The sequence below is a fragment of the Ochotona curzoniae genome, unplaced genomic scaffold (genome assembly GCF_017591425.1).
Source record: "Ochotona curzoniae isolate NIBS_2020 unplaced genomic scaffold, NIBS_Ocur_1.0 scaffold_3835, whole genome shotgun sequence".
Taxonomy (NCBI): Eukaryota; Metazoa; Chordata; class Mammalia; order Lagomorpha; family Ochotonidae; genus Ochotona; species Ochotona curzoniae.
This window is the reverse complement of record NW_024467114.1, coordinates 26,418,480-26,441,794: the sequence shown is the minus strand read 5'-3', so window position 1 is coordinate 26,441,794 and position 23,315 is coordinate 26,418,480. Positions and strand designations below refer to the sequence as shown.

The following is a 23,315-nucleotide window of genomic DNA, read 5'->3' as shown; positions in this document are numbered from 1 at the left end:
GGCCCAAGTGATAGCTAAACACTGGGGAGCTGAATCCTGTTATCTGATTGTGTTTAGAATGTGATTATATTTCACTTGACAAAATAATTAATTATTGGAAGTTCCCAATTGTTAACAAGGACCTACAAGAATTCCAGCTGGCACCGTTCCCTCGTGCTGCAACCCCAGAGTGTGGACCTTGTGCTGTGTTTCTCCTTCCGGGGCGCCTTCTTACCTTGCTCAGGATGTAGATCACATCACCACGCTTAAATGATAGCTCGTCAGCCAGCGCTCCTGTGCAGTCCCACAAACCCTGATAAAAATTAGCATAATCAGTGCTTTTATCTCCTAGGAAAAAGGAAAGACAAGGGGAGGGGTTAGAACTTTCATAAAGGAGATCTCGATTTTAAAACGAACCGAGAGAAATTAAAGGACCTCTCGAGATGACCAAATCAGCCTAGACAATTCCATCCTGCGTCAAACATTTCCCTGTGTTCATGCAAGAATCCCGTTTCTTCCTGTCATCTAGTTAAGACTGCTTTCCAGCAGATCTGATGGGGCACATCTTCCTTTTTCTTCGGCCTTCCATCTAAACCCTGCGCTTGCAGCGCGCTGTTATCAAACCAGCACCCACAAACTGCTTTCCTACCCAAGCCCTCTGGCAGCGTGTTTTGGAAATGAAGCCAGCCATGCCATGTAATGAGGACTCCTCCCTGAGACGTGACAGACCCTGTGAAATAACCATCCCACAGGAAGGGGAATAGCAATCACAGGGTTAAGCTGCAAATATAAAACAAAAATGAAAGAACCAAATTAGGGGGAAAAAGGAAATCCTAATCCAGCGAGTTCCAGAAGGGGCATGAAGCAGAAACGATGCGAAGGGTAACTGCACTTGTTTCCTTCGGGGGCATCTGGAGTCAAAGCTCCTCCAAGTTACCTCCAAAACCTTGTAGCAACTTTGAAATCGCCTGTGCTGAAGCCGCATTTTTCAGCAGCTTTTTGTCAGCCCCAGTTTGGGACATTAGGCTCTGAATAAACATGCAACATACACTGGCGTTATCAGCTCATCCTTCTAACAGCATAAGCACAATGGATGCGATGTGCTCAAACTGCCATACAGACCATTAACTGATTGATTATTTAGCGCTCCCCGCTCTGTAATACCACAATAAACTCAGTAATAAATGCTTTGTCACTTATACACTGTGGGGCTCCTGAAACACAGCTCACAGAGTTAAACACACTGGCTGCTTTTGTTACCCTGAGAACTGTTTCCTGTTTTTAATTTCATGATAATTGAGTTTTGATGAGTTAACACAAAAAGAATGCAAGTTGTATCAATAAGATGTCCGTGTATTTACCAGCCAGACAGAACACATCGTGCTGATGGCTGCCGTAGCAGGGATGTCATGGGTGAGCTCTCAGGGACGCCGTGGGGACACATGCTGTCCCCTCGGTTTGGCTGCACGGCTCTCGGCCAGCAGGTTTCTTGGCAGGCCTGACACAACGGGTCACACTGGCATGCCATCAGCGTGTTCATCATCCTTTACATGGCTTGTGATTTACATAAAGGGTTAAGCTTATTAGGAAATGTTCAAAGTCTCTTTAATAGCTGAAATGGTGGTAAAAGTAAAAAAAAAAAAGAGAGAGAGAGAGAGACTGAATAACACAGGATCTGAATATTTAGAAAGTTGGGTGCTACTTTTCCATCATGCTTTTGATTATAAACAACGCTAGAAAAGACACAGCCTGGCAGTTTCCCCCACTGTACTTTCTCTTCTAGTTTTCTAAGAATTCAAAAACAGAGAAGAGAAAGGGAGAGGTTAGGAGAGGGAAAGGGGCCGATGGGGAAGGGACACCTTCCTGATTGCCTCACACCAGTACTGGACAACCAGCGGGACCCACACGTGCCTGGGGTCCCAACCTAGAACTACAGGCTTCCCGGCATCTGTGTCGCCCACAGCAGATGTTCTATAAATAGACACTAGAGGGCACTCTGGCTGGCCAGATCACTAAACATTGTTGAAATTTTTTTTTTTTAGAAAAAAAATCACTTAATAATAAAGTGACTGATTTCCTTTAAAAACCACTTATTTAGACAAATAGGGATTTAGAAGTTGAAACATTCTAGTCAGATTAAATCAACTGCTAAATGGGTCAAATGTTGTGCCCCGTGCAGTCTGTCAGTGTCAGTTTAAAAGTCAAGGAATTAGAGCAAAGAGAGGGTGACATCATTTCACATGCAAGGCCCTCCCCCACTGTAACTGGCCAGGAGGTAAACCGATCTAAAAGGCTGCTTCCTCTTGCCAGAGTTCCTGTGTGTTCCCCCGTGCTGTTCGGCCTCAGGCTGGGTCCAAGAGGGCGGGAGGGACAAAAGTTGGGCCGGAAACTGGAGCAGAGGCTCTGGCTTCCCCGTGGGGTCCCCAAAGGTCCACCCCAGCTATCCAGGGTATTCTTGTCATTTGTAGCTACTCTCACCACCATTTTTCATTTAAAAAAGAGAAAAAGAAAATGAGGAAGAAAAAACTGTGCAGTGTTTCCCTAGCATATAATCCTTCCCACTTTGGGGTCTCTCTTCCCCTCGATGCGCTTGGTGAAACTCCCATTAACACTAATGGGAGTTACAGGAGCCCAGGAGGGGACGAGAGACCCCCACTGTGTTCAAGATGCATCTCTCCCTAGATGTGCACCATGAGCATTTCATTAAATCTCACTGCTGTAAAGAGGCAGCCGAACCAGCGACACGGCAATCCCGGGAACGAGACGCACCGTCAACTGTGCTTTCTGTAATCCTGATGATGAGGTTGCCCAAAGACTAACCTCATTTCTGTGTCCCGTAGGTGAGCGCTGTTAAAGAACAATTCTTTCATGTCACACGCCTACACGTACGTGCAATTTCCTATTCTGTCTTACGCAGCATGCAATGCAATGCGGGTTATAAAGCAGAAAAATCTCAACTCGGCAGTCCATGCTGATTAGCCTGGGTCTCCTTAGAAAGTCAATGTTGAAATTCTTGACATGAAATCTGGAGCTTGCATCCATAGAGCTGTCTTGTTCCTCAGGGAGCAGAGGCTACTGTGGTTTGTGTTCTCAGTTTTGAGTATAGTGAAACACATCTCCAAAATGGAACACAGATATGACCTCAAAAGCACATGAGGTCCACAAAAGCTATGCTCACCTCACAATGAACAATCAGCCACGTGGGATATGCATTTTTAAACAGAGTAGAGCGTGGTGTCCTACATCCTAAGATACAGATCATGTGTGTCTTGCTGTCTTCATGATTTAGATTAATTTCCCTATTTTATCCATACCACAATCTATGTTTTCAGAACTCTAGAAAAAAAAAACGGGGGGTCACATTTACCTTATTGCATATTTGTTGTCCTGAGAGGCATGCGTGATAAAAGAAGGCAAGGAAAAAAAGTAATAAACTGTGGAGTCTATGAAGGATTTAAACAATACACTCATTCCTTTTTTAAAAACTTGGTAATGCCAATAGGATTATTTGGAATGGACAAAGTAAACAGAATCAGAGGTACGCTTGCAAAGAAAGAGAACATTTTTAAAATATGATGAAAACAGATGAGCTATACAACAGCAAGATGATGGGGAATCCTTCCCTAGATGCCATAGGTTTAAAAATTAATTTAGATAAGAAGCACATTCTATGATGTTCAAAAAAAAATCACATGAGTTTATTACATACATACAAATGCATCAATATGTTTGGACATGAAGGAATGTTTAAGAAACACAAGATTCATTTTGTTTTGCTTGCAAAATTTACGTGAGAGCAGTCTATGCTTTTTTTTCTTTGCTTTTTTTTTTTTTTAAACCAGTGAATGTGAAAAATACAGAACATTCTTGAGTAAGGTTAGAAGTTCATGACATGTGATGCTCAGCAAAATAGCAGCATGCTTGTCAACTCGCTGCTCTGGGTGGCAAACAAACTTCAGTCTGTGACAGCCTAGGAACAGCAAAGGCCACTGCTATGCCCAAGCATTAGAACTGTTGCTTGAAAAGAATTTCATGACACTGAAGATAAGAACGATTGCAGTGCTTTACGGAGACTGCATGAAAAGTCACGTCTACTCATTGCATTCCTTTGAGCTCAACCAATACTGTTTTTGCTTTTTTTCCCCCTACCCTCAAAGGCAAAGATTCAGTAGATGGTTATTTTTGAAAAATACAAACACTTTAAGCCAAAAATAGCTGTATCCGTGGCAATGATATCTGTAAGTGTTACTTTTTATAACGGCACTAAGATGTTTAAGCAAAGAAAGCTGCAGGCCTTGGGGAGATGCTGTGGAGCCGCCAGCCAGCACGCTCCAGAGCCAGCCAGCTCAGAGAGCTGCGCTTTCCCGGACGCTCAGGCCTACTGATTCCCGCCTCGCTTCCTTTCTGCAAACAGCAAACCCAAACCTTTGCTCCTGCCTTCCTGTCCAGGCCTGGAGTCAGGCCTCTGCTTCCTTTCCATATGTCACAGTAGGAAGGACTCTGGAAAGCGACTTCCTGCACACACACTGCTGTCCACCCTGCCTCTGACAGCAGGCAAGAGTGATGGATGGACGTATCTGAGGGGAAGGTGACCCCAGCTCCAGCCCCTTCTGGACAAGGGATGATACGGCAGACCTTGGCCCAGCTGACACGCGGCTGCCAAGAGGTGTAAAGTCCTGATAAGAAGGCAGTCCTTCTCCTCTTTCTGTGTAAAATAATTGCCGGTTATCAAAACTGACCTCATTCTTGCACTGTAGATAGGGTTTATCTCTTGCTATTTGGAAACAACAACATGCCAGAAAAGTTGTCCCTATGTGTGCTGGCATATATGGCATGTGCAGTTATTTTTCCAGTCCTGGTAGTAATTAGTACTTGGGGCTAGGTGCCAAGTGGCAGTGGATAAAGGGACATCCTTCCTAGCCTCCTAGGCCACCGGTGTCCTTTTCCAATTTTAAGTTGCTGTCGCTGGACTCTGGCATTTCCTCCCCAATTCATTTGCTTTCCCTGTTAATCATATGCAATGAAGATATGCATGGCCAACATTTAAACAGGCTGTGGATCAATTAGCGGTCTTAAGTTTATCTGATTTTTATCAAAGAAGACAGAGCTGTGGGTCGATTGTCAGAACCCGTGTCAAGTTGACCTTTTCAGAGATGTCTACATTGCCAGTCCCCTGGGCAACTTGTTGTCCCCTGTTAGTCTCTGAATGGCAGAAGTCTGTTGTGCTCAAGCACAAAGTATACACAGATGTCTATATTACATTCTTATAGGTCTGACAGCAACTGCATGTTGTATCTATAAACTGTCCTTTAGCTGTGACACTTTCTCAATGATGATAAGCTAATTTATGCAACTAAATCTCCTTCGTGCAGAAATGAAAGCTAATTGAGTCATTACAAAGTAATTCAGGAAGGAATACCTTGTATAAATTGGCTTACTTTATAAATCCTTCTCAAGTGGTTTTCATGCATCCTAAATGGAACAAAGCAGCTGAGCAGCCCTCAGGTACCCCGACTGAACCAGGCCTGCGGTGGCAGGGCCCTGAGTAGGCAGCTTTAGAATGCTGAGAAAGTAGCTTCCATACAAACCCAGGACGGCTCTTCCAGGATGCCTCCCCTGCGGTTACCTGCACCGAGCTGGACACTGTCCTGACTGGCCCTCCTTTCTTCTTCTGTTTTCACTGGAGTGGCATCCTCTTCCTCTTCTGCAAAGAAACAAGATCAATGGCATGAGGGTGGCTTCCTCTGGGACCACACTATAGCACTCACCCACTCTCAGAGCAAAACTACAAGCTCAGAGGAATGGGTTTCAATGACTGAAACCACTGCTTTATTTCCACAGTCCCTTTTCAATAACCCAACATGGAACAAGCAAACTGCTGGCTATTTCTAATTAGCAACCTGACCCGTGGAATGGGTCAAATTTAAGAAATGTACTAGTGTGCAGCACAACTCATCTAGAAGGACTTTAACGCTGGTCAAATAATACCCAGGCTTCTACCAATATCATGAATTGTGGCGGGGTCTCATAGACAAAAATCAAGGTCTCCAAAACACTAACACAGCAAGGGAAGAATATGTCATATAAAATAGAGTTCACCTATAAGTCATTACTTTTTTTTATTATATATAATTCCTCAATTCTAATTCTACAGATAAGTAAATTGAGACTTAAGACTGTAAAGTAATTTCTGAAGTGTGTCGTTCCGGCTCAGGTTCCTGACTGTCAGCGTACTTTAGCCTGCAAATCGTCACTGCTTTACCTACATCTTGTCTCCATTCTCCCATCCTACTCCTTCTGCAAGCTACGGGAATGCATGCGACCAAACTGCACAAGACATATTTTAAACAAAGTCAATAGACTACTTAAATTTTTTTCAAAATATGACTACATTACCACTTCCCCAAATAAGGGTTTACTTAGGACCAATTTATAGAGACTGATGGTGGGAGATACATATAAATATCATGCTGGAGAAAACCTGTGTTCAAAAAGAATCATAATTTCAAAAAAAAAAGTTCACAATTTTACATAAGCAAAGGTGTGATGTGTAGAACAGGCACTGTGACATTCTTTTGGACTAAAGAACCCGGTATTCCGAGGGGAGGGGCAGGAAGGGTGACGTCAGTAGTCAGGGCCAGCAGCGGCTCCAGAGCCAGGAAGACCTCGTCCTGGACCTTGAGGGGATGTATGCTGGGTGGCCAGTAAGGGCCCTAGCAGGCCTGAGCAGAGAAACAGGGCCCCAAGTCTCTGCTTTAGCAAGGGTTCTTTGACCCCATTGTTTCAGACCGACCGGCAGACAGACAGGCAGACCACTCGCAAGCCTAGATAATGGGGAAGGAAACCCTGAAACATTAGGGCAGAGGAAACAGGAACAGAGGTGGTGAAGAGAGGTGAAGGAAATCGCCTCGATAAGCTTTGCGCCTGAGCTGTGGAGGGAACAGAACAGCCAAGAATGGCTCAGAGTATGGGCTTAGTTAACTGACAAATGGGTCTATGGTTCCTAATAACATATAGCCCACATAGAAATGGATGAATCATCACCAACAGGATCATAACCAAGAGAAGCTCGTGGAAGGAATACCAGGAGTTATTTCTCCCAGGAAGCACTCCATGTGTTGGTGGGGCAGTCCCAACAGAATGCCCAGGCACAGCGCAAGGGCTGGCAGAGGGGGTGCACTGTGGCTGCTGGGTGGCCAGTCCCCTGCAAGCACTGAGTGGTGAGAAAAAAGCACTGACTTCAAGCTGTTTGTTGAGTTACCGTATCTACCACATCATCGCCAATTTAAACCCATCATCAAAGTGACAATATAATGAAGAGCTGGAAATATTCTAGGGTGTTATATATATTGAGTCCAACACTGGCAATTTAATATGGCCCAAATGATAATTAAGGAATAGAACCCCAATAAAAAAATCGAACACCAAGTCCCATCTCTTTAACCACAGTTACCACACTTAATGCAAACCTAAAGATTTAGCTACCATCATCCAATCTGGATTGGGCGTTTTCTTTTTTTTTTTTTTTTAAAGATTTATTTTTATTATTTTGTTATTGGAAAGGCGGATGTACAGAGAGGAGAGACAGAGAGGAAGATCTTCCATCCGATGATTCACTCCCCAAGTGAGCCGCAACGGGTCGATACTACGCCGATCCGAAGCCAGGAGCCTCTTCCGGGTCTCCCACGCGGGTGCAGGTTCCCAAAGCTTTGGGCCGTCCTCGACTGCTTTCCCAGGCCACAAGCAGGGAGCTGGAAGGGAAGCGGGGCTGCCGGGATTAGAACCGGCGCCCATATGGGATCCCGGGCGTGCAAGGCGAGGACTTTAACCACTTGCGCCACCGCGCCGGGCCCGATTGGGCGTTTTCAAATAAATTTTAAATATGGAAGAGACAACCAATTCATTTTATAGACTGTTAATTCTCCAAAAGGTAGAGGAGAGACTTTTCCTAACTGTTCACACTTTCTCTTTCCCTTACACGTGGTCCTCTGCCAAGCTGGTTATAAATTCAATGCTAAGGAGCAAATGAAAAAAGTGCTTACTGGCCCCTGTCCTAAGTCTGAAGCCATAATCCCATCAACAGAGCAAGTAAGCACTGCTGGAGAATTTTAATAAGAGAATGTAGGTATGATTTAAGCTCAGTAACCAGAATCAGCATCAAAATATAAAAATGGGGCCCACTGTGATGGCTCAACTGGTTGATCCTTTTCTTGCGAGCACAGGGATTTGATATGGACACCAGTTTGTGTTCTGGCTGCTCCACTTCCCATTCAGCTCCCTGCTTGTGACCTGGGAAAGCAGAAGAGGATGGCCCAAATACTTGGGATCCTGCACCTGCACGGGAGACCCGGAAGAAGCTCCTGGCTTCTGGTTTCTGATTGGCTCAGCTTTGGCTATTGCAGCCATTTGAGGACTGAACCAGTGGATGAAAGGTCATTTTCTCTGTCTCTCCTTCTCTCTGTAAATCTATCTTTATGATAAAAATAAATATTTTTAATAAAAATATGAATATGAATCCTAATAAGCCAAGAAACTGCTCCTTGCCTAAGTTATCAGTGAATTTATAAGTATTACCAAAACTAAATGCCTGTTTTGTGTTAGAGATTATATATATGGGAGTCAAAGAACTCCGTATTTAAAAAGTACACTCTTAGATGACCAGAATAATGGTATTTAAAATATTTACTTAGGTATATCAATATTTGTTAGTTATTCAAACTGAAATTCACAGGAGATGCTATTTAACAGACAGTAGTTTAGAAATCACAACGCTCAACACTCCTTTTTCCATTTCAAACCAAATAGTATTGTTCGCAGGCCCAAGCTTTATGTATTCCACACATCAATTTTTCTTACAATTCATTTTATCTTGTATAACAACACAAACAATTCCCACAGAAAAGACAACACAATCAAACTTGGCGTGTGCTTCTAAATCCCAAGGGGAAGAAAACTCAGACAGAATGTTGACTGGAACCTGGACAAAGATGTTTAATCAATCCCATGTGAAAAAATGAAACTTTGAAAATAATGAAAGTAAATCCTAACACATTCATTTATAACAACAAACTTTATGACACCACTGAAAAGAAAATATGTAAAGACAAGTAACCAAAATTCTAGGCAATAATCACCTTCATAACAGAGTAGAAAAAATATGCTCACATGTTGTTTCATTTAGGTTTATATCAAACATATTTTATTTTGGTGCCAAGGCACAATGTCATTATACAATACTAATTAATACCTCAAATAGTCAATGTTTGTGAGTTAATATAATCCATTCAACATTTTAATAACAGTAAACAAAAACAGCTCAGCTATGCAGTAAAATCCATCAAACCACACAGATGGTTGTAAGGTTTTCATTATGTGGTTTCCATAGCAATCATATTGCAAATCTGGAAGCTTCTTGCAAATGAGCAGCTTGTATTTACATGCCTCTCAGCTGCAGCACAAAACTCTTCAACATGTGAAGTTATTATTCCAATCACACATTGCTACAAGAATCATCAGGAGATTTTTTTTTTATCAGACAAGATGAAAACCACAGTGAAGTGAACTAAATGGAGAAGGTAATCCTAACACAGTGTTATAGGTTCACTAAGATAATCAATGAGTATTGGAAATATTTTGGCGTAAGTCTTCAAAGGGCTTTAACATTAAACCCTGTCACATTTATGGAACTGCAGTACAATCAGGCCCTGTGCAGTCTGAAACTCACTGTGCCCCATCTCTCCTATGGATAGCTAGCTGACCTGCTTTGCAAGTTGAGCAGATTCCAAGGAATAGCAGGTAATGGAGTCTTCCCAAATCTTTTTAGGAAAATCCATTTGAGGAAATGCTTACTGTGGGGAAAAGTCAACACTTTTTTTTCTCCCCTTTTAGATGAATCAATTTAATTTACAAATTGATCCAATTCCTTAGCAGATGGATTATTACCTTAATAAGCACCAGAAAAGTGTCTAGCTAGGTAGTTTTTTCTTTTCTTTTTTTTTTTTTTTACTAAATGATCATTTCTGCTCTTATTTTTATAATAAGCAAGAAGAGTGACAAACAGATGACACATTTGGCTTATGTTGCTTGAGAAAGGCTAAGCTCAGTTAGTCAGTTCCGAGTCGGAATGCATGATGCTCACACTGCAACTGAGGGCTGATTTTTACCAGGGAGAAGAGAAATATCCTGCAAGAAAATACCTGACTCATACTCATTCCCTTTTTCATGAAACACCTTCAGAACACAGCCTAAGTTACAAAGTATTTTCTTAAAAAACACAAAGTACAGAATCAAAAGTTATGCTGTAAAGTAGATCTTGGCCTAAGCTTCACTGGATTATGTGAATGAATTCAAGCAAAGTTAATATTTATTGCAAGAAGGTTGTAATTGAATCCTCTTAACAATTATATAAAGGCACTTTTGTCATCATCATTTTATGAACACAAAATGAAATTTATGGAGCTTAAATAACTAGTCCAGGTTCGCACACCCAGACAGAATGTGGGGCAAGATTTGACCTTCAGGCCTTATTACTAAGCCATAGCTTTAAGCGGTAGTATGTCTTCCTTGGTTTTCATGAACATCTTCCATTTATAGGCAGATTTGCTTTGTTTTGTCATAACGTGGCTGTTCAGGGTAGGTCAGTTTAGTCTGGCAGTTAAGATACCTGCACCTTGTATCCAAGGAGCTGGGTTCAATACTTATATCCTGACTCCAGTTTCCTGCTGAGGCAAGAGTGATGGCTCAAGTTATTGGGTTCTTGTACACACCCTGGAAACCTAAACTGAGTTCCCAACTACTGGCTTTAGCTCAGCCCAATGTTGGACATCGTAGGCAACTGGGGAGTTCTGTCTCTCAAATAAATATATTAGCAAAATGTTTTAAATGCATAAGCCATTGGTGGGCTTGAGTACACTTTCTCTTGGGTGGGCATGTTCTGTGCCAGCATAGCTGTGTCTGGAGTACATCTTAGGTTTAGTGCTGCTTTCCAGAAAGAACAGCAACTCAGGGTGCCCCATCCAGCTTTACAGCCATCCAGCTTTTCTTTCTCATTTAACTGTGATAAGGAGAACACTTTTAAACAGACAGGTACAAGGGAATCCTTCTATGACAAGAAGAGCACCTCTGCTCAGCTGTGTCATGCTTTCTTGCACATGGCCTCTGGGGTTGTGTGGGCCAGAGGCCTCTGAGGAGAAGATGGAGCAGATGGCAAAGGGAATCTGGCTGATCCTGGTGCCACAATACAAACCATCCAGTCTGGCTGCTGAGACGCCAGGTCAGGCACTCGGAGCTCACAGAGGAGAGCCTGAATTGGGTTCCTGGCTCTGGCTCCTGATTTTGGCTTCCTTCTAGAATGAACTCTAGCAGTAGATGGTTCAAGTAGTTGGAGTTCTTGACACCCAGATTGAGCTCCACCTCTGAAATCCAAATTTCTCAACAGGGTGTATGTAGAAGGGAAGGGTCCAAGGAGGCTCTGCTCAACTGGCATCTCACCCCTCTCTTTCTCCTGAGACCCGCAACAACCTCTAAGGGCTGGAGGAAGGTTTGGAAAACTGGAATAGAATCTAAGACGTAGGTAGGCAATCCAGAATTAAGACAAGGGAAAGCTGAGTTCCTTAAAGACCAGTCAGTTCAGAACCACTGGGCATTTTCAAAGGCTCTTTCAACATTGACATATATGTTATGGCAATAAAATAAATGTTTTTCAGGGCTGGTGTGATGGCTCATTTGGCTAATCCTCTGCCCTCAAGCAGCAGCATCCCATATGAGTGTCAGTTCATGTCCCAGTTGCTTTGCTTCCCATCAAGCTCTCATAAGGCCTGGAAAATCAGTAGCGGATGGCCAAAAGCCTTGGGACCCTGCATCTGTGTGGGATAGCTAGAAGACTCTCCTGGCTCCTGGCTTCGGATGGGTTCAATTCTGGCTGTTGCAGCCATTTGGATGCAACCAGTGGATAGAAGAGCATTCTCTCTATTTCTCCTTTTCTCTGTAAATCTGTCTTTCCGATAAAAATAAATAAAACTTAAAAATATATTTTTCTAAAGCTAGAAAACCCATGTCTTTTAACATTACACACATGTATCAAAATGAACATAAAGGTTAACAAGACTGCAGGGGCACATTGAGAATCAAGTTCACTCAAAGTGGAAATTAGGCCAAGTGGGCCTATTGTTACAGCAATAGTCAAGTAACCTTGAGTTTCCTACTTCTCAATTATCTGTGGGCCGCACCTCAAACAGGCACAATTACCCGCAGGACTTGGAACAGGACTGAGAGGACAAAGAAATAACAAGACTTCTCAAGGGAGGGGAAAAAAAAAACTGAACCAGTATGCAAACTTTGTAACAATTGTGACTTTAGCAACTGAGAAAGGTAACATGATATAAAAGGCAACAAAATAAGCAAAAGTTCAACCACACAACTTCATGTTCAACTTTGATATTCTACTCTTACAAGGCTGAATGTGACAAGGACACCATTATACTTCAACACAAAAAGGAAATGCTTTTAGAGTATAATAAATTTCTGTTACAATACTAAAACTAATAATTTAAATACAAACCTTGAAATGTGGAAATAGTGATTTTTTTTTTCTCACATAGATGTTACGTTTGTTAACACCATGTTTGGGAAGTTGAGCAAAAAACCTCAAAAGCAAGCACAGATCTAGTTTGAAAACCAAGTATGGGGTGGGGAGGGGGAGAGGTGGAGAGAGAAGAGCAGAGGGAGTCTTTGAAGAGAAAGGAATGTTAGATGAAATCTTCATTCTCCTCCCCATAAAAGGCAGAGGGAAAGAGAGGTGACAAATGACAGGACCGAGGTCACCAAGCCCTGCACTGCCCCCATGCAGCAGGCCCTGTGGGTGCTTCTGCTACAGGTGCTGGGAGGACTCGTGGATCCCTGAGCAGGATCATGTAGAAGCAATCCCTGCAGGCAACGATGGCTCAATTGGCCAGATTCTGCGCATCACAAGCGACTTCAAGTGAGAAAATGATCGCTAGACCAACAAGTATTAAATGGGGACTGAAGGAGTGTGGGTTGGGCATTGTGGCACAGCTGCATAACACATGAAGCTGCCACCTGTGCCATCTAGCATCCCACATGAGTGATGGTTTGAATTCTGGCAGCTCTACTTTCCAACCAGCTCCCTTTTAATGGAACTGGGAAGCAGCAGCAGATGGTCCACTGTACCTATGTGGGGTACACAGAAGAAGTTCCTGGGTCCTGCCTTCAGTTTAGTCCAGCCCTTAGTTTTTGGGGCCATCTGGGAAAAGTACTAGCAGATGGAAAATCTCCTGCTCTGTAGCTGTGCTTTTCAAAAAAAGAAAGAAGTGGTACAGCTTGGCATGTTGGCAGGTGTTTGCACAATAGGTAAAATGCTGCCTGGAACACCCCTCTCCCATACCAGAGATCCTGGGGTCAAGTCCCAGTTCCACATCTGATCCAAGCTTCCTGCTAATGCACACTGGTAGACAGTGGATCAAGCCTACATAGGTGGGTTATTGCTGCCACAAGGGTGACCCTGATTGAGTTCCAGGCACGTGGCCCTCACCCGGCCTAGTCCCAGCTGTTGAGGATATTTGAGGAGTGAGCTAGCAGATGGAAGATCTCTGTCTTTGCCTTTTGAATAAACAAACAAGCAAACCATGACTTCTTCTTGGTCCAGTGTATCACTAAAATTCCTCTGGGCAGCCTTTAAAGTCCAAATTCTTGGCTTTCCAGTTAAATGTTGTAACAAGTTCTTTAATACTAAAACTTCTTTAATCCAAAGAAATCTGGGTTAAATTATCTCTCAAATATAGTAACTTGATCTACCTGGCTCTAGATTTCTGGTACAATAATAATTCCATTTATGTGAGCTCTGCCTCTCATTTCAGTTGGTCGTTCTGTTTTATTTTTATAAAAGGAGTTTCCACTCATTGTTGAAAGAAAACAGAAATTTGCAAAAAAGAAAAAAGAATTTAAATCACCCATGGTATATTCATGACCATACTAACAATTAACACGATTAGTGCCTCATACTAATTGTAACACTCATTGTAACACCATTTTTATTTGGTTACTGAATTTTCTTATTTTTAATAATAGTATTCCAAAAGCATACGTATTTCATTACCCCCAAACACTTATCCAAAATACACAAGCATATCATTGTTAACTGTTTTGAACTCCCTCTTGTAGAAAGCAAAATATTTCATCTCAACTTACATTTTTTGGCTTGCTTTAAACTAGATAAAAATGCTATCTAATGATAAATAAGGTACTATTAAAATGATTTCATTGTCATGTGGCTGCTTTAGAAGGCTCTAAACTGCCGGCCATACCCTCCAGAAAACCACAGAGACAGCCCAAAAGTTCATTTGTTACAGTTTTGGGTCGGCTTCCTCTGCCTGCCTCATGCAAACAGAGCCCTCCTCACCCTGTGTGGTGCCCCTTCGCCTCATTTCCAAGAGGCCAAAGAGGCGACAGTACAGTCCCCAAGAGGAGCCATTGCCATTAGACTTATTGGCTCCATCTCCCTCACACAGGCAGTGGTTTTCCAGATCCCGGGAAGGGGGTGGAGGGTCCATGAGGTCAAAACTATTTTCATAATAATACTAAGACATTACGTGCCTTTTTTCATTGTGGCAACATTTGCACTGATGTTGTGAAGCAATGATGGGTGAAACTGCTGACACCTCGACATAAATCAACATAGTGGCACCAAACTGTCAGAATGTGTGTGTGTGTGTGTGTGTGTGTGTGTGTGTGTGGTGAGAGAGAGAGGAAGAGAAAGAGAAGCCAGTTGCTTAATTATTTTCACTCCATATCAACCCTGTGTACATGTCTTGTGATGTTCTGCGTGACAAAATCAGATTCGCATGAAACACTTCCGCTGCATCCCAGCAGTGCCAGTGCAGCAAGCTGCTTCCTGCCCCTCCCTCCAATAACACCGTTTTTAACTGCATGACTGACAAACTACAGTCTAGTAGACATTTTCTCAAAACTAAACAAAATCAGCTTAGCATTTCAAGAAATTCAACAGATGGTGCTTACTGCCAATGACACAACCTGAGCTTTCAAGCAAAAATCACAAGTTTGGAAACTTCTGTCTGCCACTGGGAGCTTCACAGCTCCCCAGTACTTAAAAGACTTTGCTAATGAGAGGAGGGGTGACAGTAACAAAAAGTGACTTTTGAATCATGTTGTAATTGTGCCCATTTTTAAGAGTTCCGCCTGAGAGGGTGAAGCAGCATTTTCCAACTGAACGCTGATGATGTCACAAAATCAAGCACAGGTGAAAGATGTAGTCAAGGTACGAGGTAAGCCCGCGATCTTAATGTAAGAAGTAGGAAGAGTTCACGGAGACACTGAACTTGTAACTGAACTTGAACTGCCACTTCTCCAGTCTGGGGGTGGCAGCAAGTGTTACCCAGACGTGCAGCTCTGGCCTCATACTATGTGTGGTTGGGACAGGGAGGGGCTTTAATCCTCTTGGTGGGCAACTCTAGGTACTTCTGCTTTTCCTACTGTATACTGCACGAGCCTTAACTGTCTATGTTGATTGTGCCTGCTAGTCCAGATCACTCTGTGATTACTTCACATTCCCAAAGCACACAGTATTAGCACTGAACCACATTACACTTTGGACTCACTGCTCTGTGGGCCCAAATGTCTCTTTGTCCCATTTGCTGTGGAGCCAGGCCTTCCCTGTGCTTATGCAACGAGCTTTCTGGAGCAAGGGGGATATCTTATATTTCATCTCAATAGACTTGACCCATGATTCTAGCCCACTGCCAGCAGGCCCATATGTCTCCCTCCAAGGCAACGATAACTATGTTGGTATGATGACAGAGAACAAAGCCCTTAGGCATTCATGCAATAAACACGTTATGGGGGCAGCAGCACATTCAGCCACCAAGGCTGGGCTATCTATGGAGATTTCTCCAGAATCCTGGCCCTGTGGCTTGCAGCAGAACAAGCATATATCTGTTACTTCCTTCAGCCTGAGAAGAGCTTTAAGAATCAGTGCTTCATGCCCTGAGACCAGAAACAGGGGGGACACTCTTTGTGCCCTCATGTTTGTAACTTGACTGGGGTCCTCTTCCAAGTTCTCACACAATCTAGAAACTTTAGAAAGCTCCATCATGGATCAGATGCCCTCCTCAGGCCCAATGCAGCCAACCCACTGCTGCTGGGGCTCAGGCTGTGGTGGGCTCACCTCAGGGACCCTCCCGAGGGACAGCCCTCGGCAGCAGGCACTCGTCTCATGAAGGTTTCACCCCCAAGGGGGAGGTATGGGGCCAATGAGCAGCTGAGGTGAGGCTGCACTGCTGCCCTCTGCCTCCATTCAGCACAGCCCTGAAAAGCGGCTCTGGCCTAGTTTCACCTTCTTCACATTCAGCATCCACTATGCCTCCCAAAGCCACTCACCCATAAGTCTCCCCACACTTCCACAACTGGCTTGGAGTCTATGCCAGGGAGCCCATATAAGATACTGTAACCCAAGGCTGCAGTGGTGGCATTACAAGCTAATCCTTCACACGCAGTGCCAGCATTCCATATGGGTACCAGTTCATGTCCCACATGCTCCACTTCTGGTCCAGCTCCCTGCTTGTGGCTTGGGAAAGCAGTGGAGAATGGCTCAGGTCCTTGAGCCTCTGCACCCTTGTCAGAGACCCAAAGGATGCTCCTTGGCTTCAGAATGGCTCAGCTCTGGCCATTTCAGCCATTTAAAGAGTGAGCCAGGGGATGGAGGATTCTTCTCATTGTTTCTTTTTCTCTCTGTTAAACCTGCTTTTCAATATATAAATATTTAAAAGATACTACAACCTTCTTTGAAATGCTCATAATTTGATTGCTACACTGCAGACTTATCCCACACATTTCCAGCAAAATCAATGGCTTTACCTTCAAGTTCTCTCCCAGTGTAGTTCTTCTTGGGCCAGAATGATCAGAGCAGGAATCAATCCCATATATGCTCTCAATGGATACAATGGAACAATATGAATGCCAAAAAACCCCCCACATATTCTGGAAATTTATATTGCCTTTTGCCAGGATCTATGCAAATTTAGACAAACTAAATCCTATGGTCTTAGTTTCCTCATCTGGAAAATAGCACTTTAAAATCTACCTTAGAGAATTATTTTAAGAACACACTGCATCGAAGTGGCCAACACAATTCCCATGGCACAGCCGGTTTATAAAAACCATGATTATTTACTGTGCACCAAGCCCCATGGGGCACTGAGGAAGATCCACCATCGCTCCTGCTTTACGGATGAAGAAGCACAGGTATGGAAACATCAGAGCGACCTGCCCACCCTTACCCACTCACAAGGAGGGCTTGGTGCGGCAGCTAAGATACTGCTGGGAAGACTGCACTGTCCACAGAGTGCCCGGGACCCAGTGCTGGCCCCTCCTGCGATCCCAGCTTCCCGGGAGGCAGCAGGTGGAGCCCACATCGGAGACTTGGACAGAGTTCCCAGCTCCTGATTTCCATCTCGGCCAGACCTGGCTGTTGCAGGCATTTGGCGAGTGAATCAGCACATGAAAGATTTCCTCTCAGTGCCTTTCAAAGAAATTATAAAATGAAAATTAAAAAAATATGTTAATGTAGTAATATCAGGGATGTGAACTCAGGCAGTCCATTTCTAGAACCAAGTTCTGAAGCTATTATAAGACCCTATATATACTACCTGTTCCTACATTAATTAACTCAAGAGCATTTTAATCTGTTGTCATATTTTCAGAATTTTATTTGTAAGATCTTTTGAATTCCAATACTTTTAAAAAGTATTCTCCTCACAGAGAGACAAATTTCTGCTAAAAGATGCTGTGACTTCCCCAGATCTGCTGCAGGAGGAAGGCGGTGGGGTGAGCCACAGAAGGCCACCTATCAGAGGCCTAGTGCTCATCCCAACACAGAGATGGATGTTCTTCAAAGGACAAGTGGGTGAAAGCTTGAGCTTAAAGGCCAACACACCCTACAGAGATAGGCTGAGCTCTCATTAAGCAATCCAGAACTTTCCATTCCAATGGCTCACCCATGGCGGCCCAGGGCAGCAGATGGAGTAAACTTACCAGCTCTGAAAGATAAATCCAAGCTGACGGAGCAGCCTGGGCTCAAGGCAGCACCTGCCAGGGCTCCCAAGTGAGTCCCAGCCTGCCTTACAGTACACCAAGGCATTGTTGCTCTCTCATTCCCAAACCGCAATGGCTTCCATTGTTTCATATATATACACACATACACACACATATACATATATGTTAATAGCTAAATATGCAGTCCAGCAATGTGGTACAGCACATTAAGCTTCTGTTTGTGATACTGGCATTCCATGTCTGAGTGCCAGTTCAAGTCCTGGCTGTTCAATCCAAGTTCCTGCTGATGGGCCTGAGAAGACTACAGAAAGTCACCCTGGAGCTGGGGTCCTGTCACGCTCACGGGCGATCGGGATAGCAGGCCTGACTACCTGCTGCGGCCACTTAGGGAGTGAACCAGCAAATGGAAGATCCCTGTTTCTCCCTCCCTCTCCGCCATTCTTTTTTTCAAGTAAATAAACAAATAAATAACTTTTTAAAAACAAGTTAAATATAATATAAGCATTTTCTGGATTTTAAAATAAAGATTAGTCTATAACTACACATATTAAAGCTCTATCTAGTGTTTTATTTCCATTTAATTAAACACTGAAGTCATGGAAACTCAATAGCATGTCAAACTGTGATAGCTAAAGGGTCATTCAGTGTTTATTATGCTTGTTTAGGGTAAATCATTGATTTCAAGAGAATACATCAAATGACATAGGAACTTTACGGAACAGCCTATTTGGGAGAACAATGTTAACCTTCTAAATGTGTGTTAACTGCAAACCTTACTTACATCTACTCTAGCTAAATAAAAGCAGTTACCAACCAGGAATTACAGGACTTAGGCAGTTTTATGACTACCCATTTTACTATGTGGTCCTTTATTCAGCTTTGGAAAATAATTTCTTGTTTAAAAAAATTTCAAGAAGAAAAATTATCCCAATAGAGTTCACTTTAGCAAGGAAATACAACACACGCCTTGGCGTGCGGCCACAGGAGAAGTCTGCCTTGCAGATGCTTGCACAGTGGATTCAGCAATGTTTAAACAGCCAGCATGGCCCACTCAGCACGGATGACACAGTGATCAAAAATTCAGCAGGAGACGTCTCCTGGATATTTTCATACATTGAAAAGTAAAATTAAAACAAATCACAGAATACACATTAGCCCCAAAGATGCAACCCAACTCAGTTAGGCTTCTTTCAGACAGAAGGTCGCAGAAATTATATTTAAATGTGCAAGAGTTGATAGTCCATGGCAAGAAACTCAAAACATCGCAATGCTTTCTACTGTACTCATTCTGCAAAATGAGATGTATAACTATTATTTTTTAACCTATATCTGAAGTTCAATTTTTCCAGAAAATGGGTTAAATATATCCATAGTTCATCTGTTACTTCTATTTATATTAATATCTGTGACTTTCTAAACCTATACCTGCTACTAACAAATGTTTGAGTCAACTGAAATTGACATTATTTTACTATCTTTGGCCATGAAAAAACAGTAACTTTGCAAGATTCAAGGGTAAAGTACAACTGCCAACATGCTGAAGCCAAAGCAGCCACCTAAATTTCTTTGGCACACAACAGCTGTGTTTCTCCATAATTGACCCTTCTGTACAATACTTGTAGGATCTTTCTTCCAGTCAGAAACACTCTCAGTAAAATCGGTACTCTACTACGATACAGCCAAGTATAAATATTGTTAATATTTAATATGAAAGCAACTGTCACAAACTTAGCCAACGGTGGAAAGGCCATGAGACAAATAACATTACTTGCTGTGACTTTTCGTGTTTCCAGATGACAAGTTTCTTTGAGACAATATTCTCTCTTTAAGTAACAAACAACTTCTGTCACATAGTGTTTATGTCGTATAAGTTTTACAAATAAATAGTGCAGAAACCAGTCAGACTTTCTGGGGGAGAAATAATTGGCATAAGAAATACATAATAAGGTTGTTTCCTCTTAATTAGAAGAACTTCAGTTGATTGGAAAGCCAACTTCCCTTTTAAAGAGATAATTTAATTTTAAAGGACTTTTGAATGCAAATGCATATGATTCTTAGCTTATAAAATCAAAGTATATGTTTATATCTGGACAGGTCTCTCCACCTTAATATAACCTGTGCTTTTTAAAGATCTTTAAATTTTTATTTGGAAGGCAGATTTATAGAGAGGAGAGAACAGAGAGAAAGCTCTTTCATCTACTGCTCTCTCCCCAAACGGCTGCAACAGCTGGAGCTGAGCTGATCTGAAGCCAGGAGCCAGAAATTTCCTCTAGGTTTCCCACATGAGTTCAGGGGCCCAAGGGCCTGTTTTCCCAGTACACAAGTAGGAAGCTGGATTAGAAGTGCGGCAGCCTGAATATGAACTGGCACCCATAAGAGATGCCAGCACTGTCGGTAGAGGATTAGCTTGCAATGCCATTGTACCAGCCCCAATTAACTTTTTGAGTACTTCTTTGTGTATACAAATGTTATTTTTATCCTAAGTAGCATTAAACAGCTATTGAGGATCACTGAATTAATAAACTTAGTAGCCATTTAAGATCTCTCGTTTTATAAATTAAACAAATTTGTTTTCATAAGAAGTAAAAGCCCATCAGTACTCAGGAAACAGGATACTAGACACTTAACATATGTCCTTTCTTACAACATATTCTCAAAATTTTGTGTATGTGACTTGAATGAAAGTTTATAAATCAAGTACTTACAATGACATTTCCCCAGTCGTGATTTGACAAACATCAATTAGTTATGGGTAGGGCAGCAAGCTATAGCAACCTGGCTAACCAAGCTAAGAGATCTGTCTTCCCCCACTTGTTCCAAGTGACACGCTGCTCATTGCAAATTGGGTTGAAGCTGGATTTCATCATCCACATGGATACAGGAGGAATGACTGGGGGGTCTGTGAAGCAGAGAGCTGCAAGTGAGACCACCTCCCCCAAACCCCCTCACTTCCCCAACAGCCCAGGAAGCCACAAGGCAGCTTTTTGTCTTTTCAGGGCCCTGTAATGTGTGTGTAGAGGGGTGGGGAGGAGGCAGAGGGAGTTTCCTGTGAGAAACCAAAATCCCAAGTCTGTACAGTGTGAGACCCAAATTCATCCTCTACTCAAGCGTGGTATTTCTGACACAAGAAGTGTTCAGATTAAAATTGCAAAGCCCTGGGGCTCTGGCAGAAGCGAATGCAAAACCACCACTGCATAAGACAGTGCCCTCGCAGAACCCAGGGTACTCAATACTCCTGTGAGGGTGGACAGGAAACAGGCTAAGCCTGCGGTGCGTGGACTGAGCAGCAGAGACAAAGCACCCAGGAATCACGTGGGGCGAGCTCTGACACAGGCCATGGGGAATGCTACAGGAGCAGTGAGAAGTGTTCAGAAACAAAACAAAGTCTAAGACGTGAGTATTTTCATCACATTGGTCAGCCAGAGATTCAAGATATTTATTCCCGTGTCTTAGTCCTTTTGCTTCTGCCCAGTGAAGGATGGATCCCATGTGAGTATCTGCAGGGACTCTGGACCATCTGGATTCTGATGTCTCAAGCAATGGGGTTTCTTTCACCATTTCCTTTCTTTTTTTTTTTGGCAAAAAATTAGGTTTAAATGTCCAAGGGATTTTTTTTTAAAGTCCTTTTCTTATTAACTGTTTCTTAACTCCTTTCATGAAGACAAGTTTTCCTCTTCTCCCATGACACTGAATATGCTATAACCTGGCCTTTTTGAAATACACCAATAGTTACATCATCTAAACAGTGTTATAATAAGGCCTCTGTTCAGAGAATTCCCTGGCCTCCACCATTTCATCTAAAGATGAAAATCTTCCAAAGGTTACACAGCTAGTGTCCAGAACCCCATTTTCCTCACTGGGATTGAGGAGCACTGAATAAACTGGCTCTTTCAGTCATCTCATCTACTGTCATAGACTTAGCTTGGGTCTTTGAGGTGGTGGTGGTTGCTTTAATTGATTTGAAAGGCAGAGAGAGATGGATGGAGTACCCATCCATTAGTTTCCTCCCTCTATATGCCCATCGTGGCTGCAGGACCAAAGCTGGCAGCAAGGAGTCAATCTAGGTTTCCAGCACAGGTAGCAGACACCCAATTGCTTGAGCCGTCACTGCTGCCTCCCACTTCAGCAGCAAGTTGGATTCAGGCATCAGAGTCAGGTACTCAGGCATGAGCCACAGGTATCCTAACCAAGGTCTTAGTTGCTCAAACACCTCCCCCTGGACCTCTGTTCTTATCATTCTCTGGGTTACATCAGTCAGTAAGCCATGAAGAAATAAGATCTAAGTTAATTTCAGAAAGAAGACACACAGGATGATAAGGAAAATAAAATGAGGTTAGCTGGTGTTTTAGAAAGTCCAGTATGCAGTGTGAGACTGGGAGTAGGAATCAGAAAACTCAAAAAACAGGAGCTAGCCTAACAGACCGAGAGTAGAAGGGAAACAAGCAGGGCTGGCACCAGCAGTGAGCAAATGGCTATGACCACAGCCATCCCATTTTCAGGTCCTCTAAGACCCTCTATGCCCACTGAAGCACAGGCACAGCTGGAAGGATCATTTTTAGCCATTTTCCCCAACCATGCATCTCATCAATGGTTCCTAACCTTCTTTCACCCTCCTTTAAGTTTCCTGTGCAACTTCTCCTATCTGTGGACTCTGCTTAAACACACAACTTGACAGAGACTTGTTAGTTCCATTAGGTCCTCTGGGACTTGTCCCTGAAGACACCAATTTTTTGTTTTTATAAATCATAGCCAAGATCCTCTGCTCTTTAGATATACCTTACCTTTGGTCTTTAATGAATGAGTGGGAGCAAAGAAAAATGTCATTCCTGGGAAATGCTTGGCTTGAGAAGACTGGCCCGCCGTGGGGAATTGGTAACTCAAGTTGGTCTTCGCAGCAGATAATCTATCTTTAATGGTACAAAAGATTGATGATACTCAAGCTTTTCATAGCTCCATGATTTACATTGCATAAGTTTACAGACTGGAGTCTATGCCCACTGGAATAGTAATGCTAGATTTTAATGAAGTTTGGGGAGATAAGTCATACTTCGATATACTGCTGATAACATACTGTTAAGTAATGATTCTTTTAGTATACTCCATTAATTGATGTTATCAGAAAAATAATCACTACATATGGAGGAGAGTTCTCCTGATTTAACTAATGAGCTCTTCTAACTAAAGATCTTGCATTACTCGGATATTATTTATTAAATTCTCATGAGGAAGGCACTGGGTAATGCCACGAAATT

The 23,315-nt window shown here is 42.8% G+C and overlaps 1 protein-coding gene across 2 annotated transcripts in view; it reads right to left on the bottom strand.

Moving 5' to 3' along the window:
- SKAP2 (src kinase associated phosphoprotein 2) overlaps positions 1 to 23,315 on the bottom strand; it is a 139,527-nt gene that overhangs the window by 16,011 nt on the left and 100,201 nt on the right. For both annotated transcript variants that reach the window (XM_040965067.1, XM_040965065.1), the window contains exons 10-11: positions 5,606 to 5,683; positions 215 to 327 (exon numbers count right to left, since the gene is read on the bottom strand). In XM_040965067.1, the coding sequence (XP_040821001.1) occupies positions 215 to 327; positions 5,606 to 5,683 (191 nt within the window). The remainder of the gene's footprint in view (positions 1 to 214; positions 328 to 5,605; positions 5,684 to 23,315) is intronic.